This window comes from Lynx rufus, unplaced genomic scaffold, assembly GCF_022079265.1.
Source record: "Lynx rufus isolate CCGP_SWC_20201006 ecotype Redwood Valley unplaced genomic scaffold, mLynRuf1.p SCAF_5, whole genome shotgun sequence".
Classification (NCBI taxonomy): Eukaryota; Metazoa; Chordata; class Mammalia; order Carnivora; family Felidae; genus Lynx; species Lynx rufus.
This window is the reverse complement of record NW_025814867.1, coordinates 149,705,126-149,719,110: the sequence shown is the minus strand read 5'-3', so window position 1 is coordinate 149,719,110 and position 13,985 is coordinate 149,705,126. Positions and strand designations below refer to the sequence as shown.

Sequence of the window (13,985 nt, the reverse complement as noted above, 5' to 3'; positions counted from 1 at the left end):
GTGAATTAGGTAAAACTGTTCACACACGTCTTGATTATTGAGAAGGTAGAATAACTTTAGAAGGCGCGCATGTCTGTCAAATGACACCCTAAATTTCATTTTGATCTTTTTATTTTATATAGATATACTTGTTAAATATCTTCCATCAACAGATAAACAGATGAACAAGAAGATTTCCATTTTAAAGGATCATGACTTTATAGAGTGAGTGTTTCTTAACATTATTCCTTCAGGAAACTTTGATGAGAAAATGGAGGGTAGGGTTTCTGTAGGTCTGAGATACCTCCTGACTTGTTCCAGTTGACAGGTAGGTATTTGCTGAGCATTTACTATGTGTACTAAATTGTGTTTGATGTGGGCACACGAGAGTGTAAGATGCTTTTCAAGAAGATTATTTGGGAATATAAGATACAAATTTGAAGTATTAAATGATCGAACCAAAAGAAAGCCCTGTTTATATCGGGTGGGAGACCGACATGCCTTCAGCACGTGGTCAGGTGGGATGGCATCGGGCTGCCGCAGGCCTCGCTGGCCCTCAGTCACCCTGCGGCGTGCTGCAGGCATTCAGGGAGCAGGGCTGGCGGGGGCGGCTAGGTGATTCCACGCCAAGTGGGATACACAGGGTTCGAGGCTCTCCTTTCAGATTTTCTCCTGTAAATGAAACCAAGTTTGAAATGATCCAGTAGCAGTGTGAGAGCAGTCTGGCTGTGGTGGTTGCCATTTGTCTGATGCCTGGGGTGATGCACATTCTTCACCTTTCATCTCTGGGGCCTGTGGCATGTGACCTCTTGCTCTGGCCAGGCTCAGCTCCTTATCACAATCTGTTGGAAGGTTGTTTTTTACCTTTTTTTTTTTTTTTTAAAGAAAGAGTTTTGTGGGGTTTTTTTGTTTGTTTTGTTTTGTTTTGACTCTGGCTTTCTTCTTACGTATTTGAGGACTTAGTTTTCTCTTTTACTATTGTGACCAAGATGCCATACGTAATGTTACATAATGTTCAGCCCCTTCAGAAAATGTTTGGCTCTTCAGCCATTGCCACGGTGTCATGAGGTACTGAAATGACAGGTGTGTCATTGTTTGTTCTTATGCTTTAGAAATTTGACATTTGGATGGGACGGACCATCTTGGAGGTTACTCACAGCGCTTAAGTTGTTATGTCTGGAAGCTGAAGAATTGTAAGTTTCACGTGTGTCGGTCATGAGCAGAACTTAAACCTGGACATAACCCAGGGGCTTCTTTTAGCTTAAGTTCAAACAGTCAGCCCGGGAGGAGGAAGATATGCCATTGTGTACTGGGTGGCTTATTCTTTATGGAACTTGCCCGCGTGGTGAGTGTTTCACTTCTAAGTTTTTGCCATTTCTGGAATTCTGGTTTTAGAGTCATAATCAGAGTACGTGGCCCTGAGAACTTTTTATTCTCAGGTATTTTTCCCTGGTGACCTGCATTGTTTAGAGGAAATATTTTTAAAAAAATGCATCGTCACTGTTCAGGGGGAAGCCTCTTGAGTACCGAGTTTTCCCCTGGGGACAAATCGCTTCTTGGGGAGCTATATCCTCCCCGGGGGCAGATCCAGACCCCTGCTAAAGGAGAGGCCTTTCCATGGGGGAGGCAGGTAGAGGAGCCCCCCGTGTAGACACACGTCCTGGTTCAGCTCCTTAACATTACCTTCAGGCTGCCAGTCCCTCCCCCAGCATGGAAAGGACTGTCCGCTTACGTGGCTGCGTGTTGCCTGGTCCAGGCAGCTCCTTCAGCCCGGGTCCACTACTTGGCAAAAGCTCAGGTGAGAGAAACCACTTGAAAAGAGGACTTGCTGAAGAAGGTGACCCGGTCCTTGAGCAGTTGGGAGGACTAAATGAATTGATGCGTAGAGATAACCCTTAGCATTGTGCCTCCAAGTAGCTGGTACTCATTCAATGGCAGCTGTTAAGATATGGCTTACCTCTTTTTCTGTAGGGACTCAGGGAGAAAACTTACTCCCCGGTCTCAACAGCAGAAAGAGTTGTGTTCATTCTCAGCAGATGGGGTGTTTTTATTTTACAGTCATTGTAGATTCTGTGTCTGATACCTTTCTTTCTCTTTATTGTTTGCTAGAAAACTCAGAGGCAAGTCTGTGGTTCCTTCAAATGTGTAGCATTTTAAGGCATGCAGTGTATCCTGGTTGTATCTTCTCCTTCTTCCTTGATATTCCTTTGTCTTGTTTTCCTGTGCATTCATCTCACCTGTTTCATCTCCTGTGTGCTCATGTTAAGGGTCTTTAAGTCCTTCTTGGAAAAAGGTATAAGTCCTTAGGCACATACCTCAAATTAAATAAAACAACAGGCTGTTTCCCAAAGGTCACCCTTGGACCGCTTTTCCTCCCTCTGACTTACTCCTAATGGTCTGGAGTGGTGTGGCAGAAGAAGCCCAAGGCCGGGATTCTGCCGGCTCTGCGTTTGCATGCTGTTTCTACCTCTCCTGAGCTTTGTCACTTAGGGTGGGTTCTTTACTGTTCCCAGTTCTCAGTTGCTTTGTGTCTAACGTGGGGATAATAATGCTTTCTTTGCTAGGTAATTGTGAAAATTCAATTAGATGATTGTTTTATATGAAACACTGTGCCTAGCATCTAGTGAATATATGGAATAGCATATAGCATATCTTCCTTCCTTCCTTCCTTCCTTCCTTCCTTCCTTCCTTCCTTCTTTCCTTCCTTCCTTCCATTCATCCATCCATCCATCCATCCATCCATCCTTCCTACCTTCCTTGAAAACTTAGCTACTCCTGAGGTTTCAGTTGTAATCTCTAGAGCTCAAGACCTTTAAGACTTTATTCCCTGTGTGGGTTGCCAGCTGTTCTGAATTTCTAAGTGACTTGTGTATACTTCAGCTCTGATGTGACACTTGTCACCTTACTTTTCCCTTCCTAAGCCATTCCACTTCAGATTCTCTGCATCCAGAATCTCTTCCTCCACTCTCTTCCTCTCTGCTTGGTGCTGCTTTCTAGCATGTAGTTTTGGCTCTGCCACCTTCTGGTTCAGATCTTGCTGTGGCTCCCTCTTGCTTACCCTGAAGCACTTACGTTCCTCTGCCTGCAGAAAGTTGGCCCCACTTGCCCCCTCAACCCCTTTTCCTACATATATTTGGATTATAAAATGGGAATGACCTGTGTGTACGGGAAGGCTTCATCGCAGATTCCTCCTTCCATCTTGAGAGCATTTTACTTTGTGAAACATGTTCTGTCCAGTTTACCATAGTTTAGGAAAGTCACTTGAAGAGAAGGAAACTTCTTCTACCTTTTTCCTTAGTCCTTAGTCCTTTTGGCTGGAACTCACCTTCCTGTTCTGTCATCTGCTCCGTTTCCGTGGCTGGTGGACATGACTCCACTTAACTACGTGCCAGACACAGGATTGCGATGACAATACAGTTCAGTGCCTGCCCTCAAAAGAGCGGCAGTTGCCTTGATTCTTATTCTCGCTTGTTCCTCCTTCTTGCTTCTGTACCTTGTCTGCTTCAACACAGGAGCTGCATGTGGGGGGAGGTTAGGGAATCTGTGGGGGGAGGTTAGGGAGGTTCGTGAGTTTTATTATGCTTCTAGAAAAACAGGAGAAGAGTTTGTGTGTTGTGTTGAGGTGTAAAAGCCTTCTTTACTTTTTGAGAGCCTGCTGACATTATGTTACTGAACAATTTGGTTCTAGTACATGCTGGAAAAAAATACTTCTTGGAGAAATCATTTCAGATACAAATGAGAAGAGAAGTTTGGACATAGCCCAGAAAATATGCCATTATTTCATAGAGGAGACCAATGCAGTGCTTCAAAAGGTATGCTTCTAGAATATCGCATTCTTCTGCTAAAGAAGTGTTTTGATTAAGAAGTTACCTATTTTGTACTTGTTGTTACACCTTATTCGGGCATTGTTTGATGCTTAAATAGATGAACACTGGTGTAATTTCTGGGGTTTTTTTGACTGTTAGCATTGTGTTTATATTGGATAAATTTTCAAGTACTCTTTTTTTTAAAAAATATTTTTATTTAGCAAATGTTTTAATTAAATGAGAAATCAACTCATTTTAATGAAAACATTACTGGGATTGAAAAATAATTTTAATGAATCTTCAAGACCTTATGCTAGGTGAAATAAACTAGAATACAAAAAGACACATACTGTGTGATTCCACTTATATGAGTTATCTAGAATGGGCAAATTCAGAGTCTACAGAAAGTAGAGTAGAAGTTACCAGGGGCTGGGGAGTTAGTGTTAATAGGGTACAGAATTTCCGTTAGAGACGATGGAAAACTTGTGGGGTGGGTGGTGGCGATGCTCACATAACATTGTGAGTGTACCTAGTACCGTTGAAGTATACACTGAAAAGTGGTCAGAATGGTCACTTTTATGTTTATGTATATTTTACTGCAAGAAAAAAATAATTTTAAAATGCTTTCCAGGTTTCTCATATGAAAGATGAAGAAGTGGCTTCGGTAAACCAACTAACTTTGGTAGAAACATTGTGGACAGAAGAGCTAAAGATTCTGCAGGCCTCTGCTCTGATTCTAAACAGTTTGCAAACACCTTTTAGGTAACTTCACCTAATGCGTTTGATCACCTCCTGTGGTGGGTGTGACTTCGTAACCAGTTTTAAAGGTTTATTTTGTATAGAATCATTTACAGTCACCGAGTGGTTTCTATTAAACCATTGTATACTTCTCTTGTTCCTTCTGCTTTTCTTTGTTTGTGGGATGGAGCGGTGGCCGCTTCTCAGACATGCAGGACATCTGCAGGGGGCAGGGCAGGCTCTGTGGATTCTAGAGTGTAAGTGATGATGGATGTGTCGTCTTCCCAGCACCTCAAAAAATATTCTCAAAACAGACCCCAGTTTTGTAGAAAGAAGTGGGAGGAAAGCACTGCTCTGTAAGGAGAGAGGGGGCCTGAGGGGCTCTGTGTGTGGCCTTTCCCTGGGTGTCCCACTTCCCCGCTGACTCAGCAGCTGTAAAAGGGCAAGAAGTTGTGCTTTTATTCTGCTCTGATACTTTGGTTTAGAGATGTGCTGGTGGTGGGTGGCTTCGGGTGGGAAATGGGGTAGGTGGTGTGGGGCAGGCCCCAGTCCCAGCCGGGCTTGGCCCCCAGCTGCACTGAACTTGAGCAAATCACTTTGCATTTTCCCTTCTGATTTCCAATTTGAAAAGGAGATTGTGGACCCCCTATGTAGAAGGGCCAGGGACTGGGACTCGTGTTGGGTAGAGGCCCAGGGGATGCCTGCCACCTTTCGCTTTCTTGCCCTTGCTCACCAGGAACCAGGGAGCTGGCTATAGGATGGACAGTCGGGGCACCTTCTGTGAGTTTGATTGAATGGAAGTTCAGTCATTAAATATAGGAGAGAGTAGGGCCTGCCTCAGCAGACCTCCCTCTGTGGTTTTCCAGAATGTGTTTAAGTCTCTTGTCAGACATGTTCCTTTCCCAGTCTCTTTGTGGTAGGTGTTTAACTTTTTTTTTTTTTAATGTATATTTATTTTTGAAAGAGAGAGAGAGAGAGTGTATTCAAGTGGGGGAGGGGCAGAGAGAGAGGGAGACCCAGAAACCAAAGCAGGCTCCAGGTTCTGAGCTGTCAACACAGAGCCTGATGCGGGGCTTGAACTTACAAACTGTGAGATCACGACCTGAGCTGAAGTCAGATGCTTAACCAGCTGAGCCACCCAGGCGCCCTGGTGTTTAACACTTTTATTCTGCTGCTTTTCTATCATTTTTATGGGGGCTTGGGAGGTATAGGAGATGAATTTTTGTGCTCAGTTGGTCATTTTGAATTAAGAGTCCTTTCTTTCTTTCTTTCTTTCTTTCTTTCTTTCTTTCTTTCTTTCTTTCCTTCCTTCCTTCCTTCCTTCCTTCCTTCCTTCCTTCCTTCCTTCTCTCCTTCTCTCCTTCTCTCTTTCTTTCTTTCTTAATTATAAAAGCATTTTAGGCTATTGACTTTCCTCTGACTATGGTTTGTATGTAAAGTGTGTACTAATTAGTACTTTTTTAGTACTCAGAGTTTGGCTCAGGATTTACACTTTTCATAGCGGTTTCCTGCCTGTCAGTCAACAGTCAGAACCACTGGGAGGGAGTCGGAGCAGGTGTTCTATCATCGGTCACAGGAGCAAAATATGCCCTTACTATAAAAACTGGACTGCCATCGGAACATAAGACAATAACATTTACTAAATATTAGCATTGCTAGATGCGAGGTGCTGTGCTCAGGCCTTGGTATGCAGAGTTTTAAGCCTCACGGTTACCCTGTGTCATGAATAGAAAGGGGAAGAAATTGCCTAAGAAATGCACACTTAGTGTGCTACAGAAAAAATGCCCACTCACCCTGCCCTCGGAGGGGTCAGGGTCCACAGCGTGGGTGTGTTCGTGTCCGGGATTTACTGTGTCCTGCTGTGGGGATGGAGTTAATGCGCGTGGGCCTGCCGCCTCCACGTCAGTGGGCGTCAACATGCCATTCGGGAGGCCCGGGCCTTCTGGCGCAGCTCTACCTCAGCGGGGACGTCTGCTGGATTCTGGGGCTCAGTGTGGGCAAACTGACCTAAAGCCATGGTCATATGTGAGCTTCCATCCTTACTCTTTTCCCTGTTTATCCTTTTCAGAACCAGGGAGGGAAGAGGGGATGTTCCCTCCACAGCCCTCAACAGTCCTTGGCCCCAGGGGACGGACACGTGGAGAAGTCTTTCAGGGGCTGGAGCTGTGGGGGGACCGCCAGGCCTCTCCAAGGTTGGGGACGGACTGGGGCCGGATGGTGTAGGGGCTGCCCCTCTCAGGCATCGGTGCCCAGAGTTCGGTTTTCCCTCCCAGGTCTTGTGCTTCCCCAGCACTGGAATTCCTATCCTTGAGTGCAACCCAAACAAATGGGACCCACTCACCTCAGGAGACAGTGTCTGGACGTCTTTCCTTGTTCTTATATGCAGTTGGTGTTGACTTTATTTTTAAGTAGCTGCAGTGGGGAGCACCTGGTGGTTCAGTTGGTTAAGTGTCTGACTCTGGATTTCGGCTTAGGTCATGATCTCATGGTTCGTGGGATCAAGCTATGCGGTGGATTCTGTGCTGACAGTATGGAGCCTGCTTGGGATTCTCTCTCTCTCTCTCTCTCTCTCTCTCTCCCCCCCCCACCCCCTTCCCTGTTCACTCGCATGCACCTGCACGCTGCAGTGTGTTTCAGGATGTGCTATACCAGGAGTCCGCAAACATTAACGGGGGCAAATAGTAGACATTTTAAGCTTTCTGAGCCATACAGCCTTTGTCCCGACTATTGCACAGCGTGTCGACAATATGCAAACAAGTTGAATGGCTGCGTTCCAGTAAGACTATTTACAAAGACAGGTCTTGGGCCATAGTTTGCTGACCCCTGTGCTATACCATACTTATTTTTCCTGTCCCCTATTAGTGGACATTTAGGACCTATATATATTAATATATTTACACACACATACGTATGAACTGCTACGTGAAGGTGCTTTTACACCTTTCAAAAACAAAGCCACCCTTTAACATGAACATTGTTGTGCTCTAGTTGTCCAGTGATTAGAAAAACAATAGACAATGAGAAAAATCGTTACTCACGCATTTACAAATGAGAAGTATTTCATCATCCACACCAGATCTATGTGTATTTGGAAAACTGCAGAATAAGACTTTTCCATTTACAGACCATGCTGGGCATATGTGTGCCGCAGACTTCTTGCAAAGTCTGCAGAGCCTGTGGCTCCTTGTGGGGCAGTCTGGCCCACAGGGTAAACCACTGTTGACTGTGACACACAGCTGCCTTTGAGGGCCGGCAAAGCCAGGCTCTTTCCCAGTGGCATGATTTTCTTCCTTCTTAGTTTACACGCCCACCCCCCCATTTTCTTCTTCCTCCTTTTCTGTTTGCTCCTCACTTTTCTGTTTACTCCTCAGGCATGCCTGAGGTCACTTACTAACACACCTTCTCCTCATCGGTATCTGGTTACAGAGTTTGTGGGTGGTAAGCCTCCCACTGGCCGACTTGGCCTGAGGGGACAGACATTGAGAAGTTAAGAACTATTTGTCCTTATCTTTCAAGCTAAAAACAGCAGATGCACTCCTCTGACTGGGGCACTTTAAGTGCTTCTGCCTGAAGGTGGAGACTGGTAATGACCTAGGCAATCAGAGCTGTAATTCTGTGAAAATGGCTCTCACTGAACCACCTAGACACGTCCTGAGAGGGCCCATCAAGGCACAGAAATAGGGAATTTATTTTAGCTCTTCAGTTGGCAAACAGCAGCCACATTCTGTGTGATAGATTAATGTTGGGTAGTAGGTCTTATCTGGAGGAGCAAAGAATAATAAAACCCAAATTGGTTTGTCAGCTGACATTTCTTTGTTTTTTCAAGATTTTTTTAACGTTTATTTATTTTTGAGACAGAGAGAGACAGAGCATGAACAGGGGAGGGTCAGAGAGAGAGGGAGACACAGAATCCAAAGCAGGTTTCAGACTGAGCTGTCGGCACAGAGCCCGATGCGGGGCTTGAATTCACCGACCGCGAGATCATGACCTGAGCCCAAGTCGGACGCTTAACCGACTGAGCCACCCAGGCGCCCCAGTCAGCTGACATTTGAATATAGAGTTTTGTCAGGAATGCCACCCTGTTGAAAAAGGGCCCGTTTGTTTTTTTTTACAGATCCAGAAAGTCATTTGTGAATTAAAGGGAATGGAACATTAAGAGGGAACAAGCAGGCCTGAAGCATTTTTCTATAAGCCTGCCAGTGTGCCACGTACAACCTCCCCGTGTGCCACATTCTTCAGTGCCATGTGCTCTCTCTGGGGCTGTTCTGTTTCACCTTTCAGAGAGCAGCTCCCTCTCTTTGTTCTGTTACAACCTTTCCTTTCCTGTTACAACTATTCCTTGAGGGGATATTTCATTTACTTTCCTTCTATAAACTATTCCGTAGTTTTAACATTAGGCTGCGAGTACATTTGTAAAAACTCACAAAAAGATAGTAGAATTTAATAAAAATGCAAGGTTACCATTCACACCCACTGGGACACCTGTAATAAAAAAGATAACGTGTTGAGGATGCGGGGAAATCGGAACCCTGTGGCACTGCTGATGGAAAGTAAGACGGTGTGGCTGCTTGGAAACCCAGTCTGGCAATTCCTAAAAGTTTTAGCACAGTGTCTTTCTGACTTAGCAACTCCCCTCTCTCCCAAGAACTAAAAACACATGTCCACACAAAAGCGTGAACATGAATGTTCATAGCACTTGTATAGCAGTGTTTGTCACAGCATTATTCATAACAGCTCCAACCCAAATGTTTATCCGCAGATGAATGGATAAATAAAATGAGATTTTGCCATAAAATGAAATATTGTTCAGGCACAGAAGGGAACAAAGTACATACATGCTGCAACATGGATGAGACTTAAAACATGGTAAATGAAAGAACCCCGTCACAAAAGACCACATATAATTGTATTTGTATGAGGGGTGCCTGGGTGGCTCAGTCGGTTGAACGTCCCACTTTGGCTCAGATCGTGATCTCATGGTTCATGAGTTCATGTCGGGCTCTGTGCTGACAGTGCAGAGCCCGCTTCAGATCCTCTGTCCCTCTCTCTCCTCCCCTCCCCCTCTCATGCGTGTATGCTCTCTTTCTCAAATAAATATTTGAAATAAAATTGTACTTATATGAAATGTGCAGAAAGGGCAAATCTAGAGCAATGGGAAGTAGATTAGTGGCTGCCGTGGGTGGGCCAGGGTGCTGGAGGGATTGGGTGGTGGCCATTGTGTCATACATCTAAAATGGGTCAGTGGTGTAGCCTGTGAGTTACACGACAATAAAGCTCTTTTTTAAAGAAATAAGGTTAGTGCCTAATTGGTGAGGATTCTACCCCTCTTCTCACAGCTCATGCGTTTTCCAGGAAGGTCCAGAGTCTGCCAATCTGACAATGACAGTAATGGTCTGATAGCATTAGACCTTCTACCCATGCACTGCACTGATCACCTTGTTTATCCTTACCACGACCGGTTGAGTTCATATTTTCCTGATTCTGTAAATGTAAAGGGAAAGTTATTGCTGAGGTCACACAGCTGCTGAGTGGCAGAGCTAGGGTTCAAACCTCGGTCGGCCTCTAGATGCCACGCTTGTAGGGTTCATACAGCAAAGACCGTGTCTGTGAAAGATGCCCCCGGGCTTAGGGAGGCACCTGCTCTCACCTGATCAGGACTTTGTAAAATTAAAGTGTGGCTGGATCAGCCAGCCTTGGAAGAACATTTGGAGGGCTGAGATGCTACAGTCCTGCCTATTTAAATCCCCTCTCTCCTGGGCCTTTCTCTTTCTGCCATCTTGGAACCTGTGGAGGCCTTCTGGGAACAGGGCTCCTGGAAGGCTGTGGTCCACAGCCATTTTTTGCTGGCTGTAAGTGGGGTCTCTGGAACCAGAGGGATCACACATGTCTTCTTAAAAGGTGTTTATGCTCGAGATGAAACTGAATTCTATCTAGGCAAGAGAGGTGCTTATGTGTACAAAGCAAAGAACAACAACACTCCTGGTGGCAAACCAAATAAAACCAGAGTAATCTGGGAAATGGTACCTCACGCTCATGGAAACAATGGCATGGTCCGTGCCAAATTCCGAAGTAACCTTCATGCTAAAGCCATTGGCCACAGAATCCGTGTGATGCTGTACCCCTCAAGGATTTAAACTGACTGAAAAGTAAATAGAGGTGTAGATTTGTTCTCTTGAATGAATGAATGAATGAATGAATCATTCAATCAATCAATCAATCACTCCTCTCTCTCCTGGCATCTACTTTTGATATGCAAAGAGACTCCTCAGTATATATATGGAAGAGCAGACTCATGGCCCAGGGAACCTGTCTTCAAAAATGACAACTCATTCCCTGAGAGGAGGTGTTATTAACCACACTTTATAGAAGAGCAGACAGGTTCAGAGAAGGGAGGTAACATGGCCAAAGGTATTCAGCAGGTGAGTGCAGAGCCATGTGGGGTGGGGGTGGGGCTACCTTCCATCACACATAGTTGAAGCCTTTATTAAGAGCATGCTTGATGCGCAGAAGACACGAATAGACACTTTTCCAAAGAAGACATCCAGATGACTAACAGACACATGAGAGTGCTCAATACCACTCATCAGGGAAATACAAATCAAAACCACAATGAGATACCACCTCACACCTTTCAGAATGGCTAAAATGAACACCTCGGGCAACAACAGATGTTGGTGAGGATGTGGAGAAAGAGGAACCCTTTTGCACTGCTGCTGGGAATGTAAACTGTTGCAGCCACTCTGAAAAACAGTATGGAAATTAAAATTGAAAAAATTAAAAATCGAACTATCCTACGACCCAGCAATTGCACTACTAGGTATTTATCCAAGGGATACAGGTGTGCTTTGGAAAGAACCCAAATGTCTATCGACTGATGAATGGATAAAGAAGATGTGGTATATATGTATACAACGGAATAATACTACTCAACAATCAAAAAGATGAAATCTTGCCATTTGCAACAAGGTGGATGAAACTAGAGTGTATTATACTGAATGAAATAAGAGACAAATATGATTTCGCTCATGTGGAATTTGGGAAACACGACAGATGAACGTAGAGGAAGGGAAGGAAAAATGAGATAAAAACAGAGGGAGGCAAACCATAAGAGACTCTTAAATACAGAGAACAAACTGAGGACTGCTGGAGGGGAGGTGGGTAGGGGGATGGGCTAAAGGGGTGATGGGCATTAATTAAGGAGGGCACTTGTTGGGATGGGAACTGGGTGTCCCATGTAAGTGATGAATCACTGGGTTCTACTCCTGAAACTACTGTATGTCAACTAACTTGAATTTAAATAAATAAAAACAAAAACAAAGAGCATGCTTGTCAGGATGTGGTGCCCTGACTTTGGCATCAGAAACTGCCAGGTTGTACAAGCACATCCCATAGCCACAGAATCAGAATCTCTAGGGGTAGGTCCAGGAATATGTATTTTCAGTGAGCCCCCAGGTGATTTGAGTGCCCACTGTTTGTGAACCATGGATGTAGAGATTCCAATGGGAGAGGCCTGTGCCCCCTCACCCTCCACTCTCAGGTGCTGGTTCCAAGGTTTTAGTCGGTCCTTTCATGACTCTTGATGTCAATTGTTAGGCAGACCCCAGATCACATGAATCCAAGGCTGGGCCTCTGAATACATGCACTGTCCGAGGGTTGGGGTGACAAGAGGTCCTTGAGCTGATCCACTCAGACCCCTTATTTTGTGGTTGCAGCGCAAGAGGTTGAGGAGCTTGCTCTGGACTTTGGATTTAGCATCAGAATCCAGATTTTCTTTCTGATTCTGGTAGACCTTTCACTGTCCTGCATTCTCTTTCCATAGTGTAAGATCTAGACATTCTCTCAAACGGACTCCCCAACTATATTCTTCTAGAAAAGAATCAGAGTGGGGAGTGAGGCAGTTGGAGGAGAAAGGGAAGGGGTAGCCCAGCCCAGGAAGAGGTGGAGAAGGAACAGGAGCAGAGACCCCACCCTGCTCCAGCCTTCTTGTTCTCATTGGATTTTCCCATCTAATTTCACAATAGCTCTATGAGGCAGGTGTTACATGTTTTATAGATGAAGAACCTGAGGCATAGAGGGGTCACGTGACCTGTCTCATCAAACAGTTGGAATTAGAACCCAGGAGTCTGAATTCAAGTCTGTCACTTGTCAGTTACACCTTGTTTCTGCCTCCAAAGATGGGCAGCCTCCAGTGCAGGGTGGGGAGAGACCCCCTTAAACTTAAAGTGGTTTGTTTTGTCTTGGTTTGTTTGCATGTTCTTTAAGACAATTTTTTTTTTAATGTTTATTTATTTTTTAGAGAGAGTGCAAGCTGGGGAGGAGTAGAGAGAGAAGGAGACAGAGGATCCGAAGCAGGGGCTCAAACCCACGAACTGTGAGATCATGACCTGAGCCCAAACCAAGAATCGGATGCTTAACTGACTGAGCCACCCAGGCGCCCCTTGTTTGCATGTTCTAGTAGGCAACTTCATCGACCTCACTGGGCAGACTGGCGACAAGGAGCCAGGCAGCACCCAGGTGCGAGGAGAAAGAGGGCCTCCCCAGAGGTCCCTGTGGGCCAAGCCCTCTCCCTGTGGTTTTCAGTTTTACAGCCCCCTCCCTGTCACTGTGACACCCACATCCCACAAAAGGCGGAGGGGCGAGAAGGGGTGAGTGATCCTGCAAGGCAGCCTTCTCCCATTTCAGAGAAACTCTGTCCTGGGGGTGGGGCCCTCCTTTTGATCTCAAGGGTCCCTGTCTGGTTATGCAGCTGTGGTGATGGGCGTTTAGAAGCCTTCTGCTAGTGCCAGAAGATAAGGCAAAAACCAAGACTGTGCAAGGTCTATGTAGCAATTATTAGGACAGTAAATAATTCCCGTTCTAACTTTGCCCTTGTCACAAAGGGAGACTTCAAAGTGCTCAAGATAAAAGGGAATTCAGGATGTCACTGACCCGGGGAGTGGGGGGAGGGTCAAGTCTAAGGGTGTGTTTGTCACAGGCAGCATAGATCTTTGCTTCTCGGGTCCTCCCAAGCCTCAGACAGTAAGGGTCGCAGCAGCCGTTTGAAGTCCCTGGGAACCACATGTGCAGCGTTTTTAAAAACTCTATTGAGGAATAATTAACAAGTACATTTGTACAGACTTAAAGTGTACACGTGATGATTTGATATATGTACACATTACAGAACAATCACCAAGAGCAAGATAATGAACACATCCATCAGCTCACAGTCAACAGTTAACTTTGTTTTCTTTCTGTGGTGGGAATGCTTAAGATCTGCTCTCAGTGACTTTCAAGTAAACAATACCATAGCATTAATTAGCCAACATGCTGTATGTTAGTTCCTCTGCACTTACTGTTCCTAATCTGAAAAATTGTACTTTTGGATGTATGCCGCTCCCATTTTCCCCTGGCCCTTGCAACCACCGTTCTATTCTCTGTTTCTGTGAAACTGCCCCCCCCCTTAATATTCCACATGTAAGTGAT

At 45.2% G+C, this 13,985-nt stretch overlaps 1 protein-coding gene across 2 annotated transcripts in view; it reads left to right on the top strand.

The window, feature by feature from the left end:
* SETD4 (SET domain containing 4) overlaps positions 1 to 12,898 on the top strand; it is a 32,502-nt gene extending 19,604 nt beyond the window's left edge. The window contains exons 8-12 of one of the 2 annotated variants that reach the window (XM_047099872.1): positions 123 to 204; positions 1,092 to 1,172; positions 3,668 to 3,791; positions 4,417 to 4,547; positions 12,820 to 12,898. In XM_047099872.1, coding sequence (XP_046955828.1) covers positions 123 to 204; positions 1,092 to 1,172; positions 3,668 to 3,791; positions 4,417 to 4,547; positions 12,820 to 12,898 — 497 coding nt within the window. Of the gene's footprint in view, positions 1 to 122; positions 205 to 1,091; positions 1,173 to 3,667; positions 3,792 to 4,416; positions 4,676 to 12,819 lie in introns of those variants that run through there. The other variant, XM_047099873.1, reaches the window with a different exon arrangement.
* The last annotated feature ends 1,087 nt before the right edge of the window (positions 12,899 to 13,985 follow it).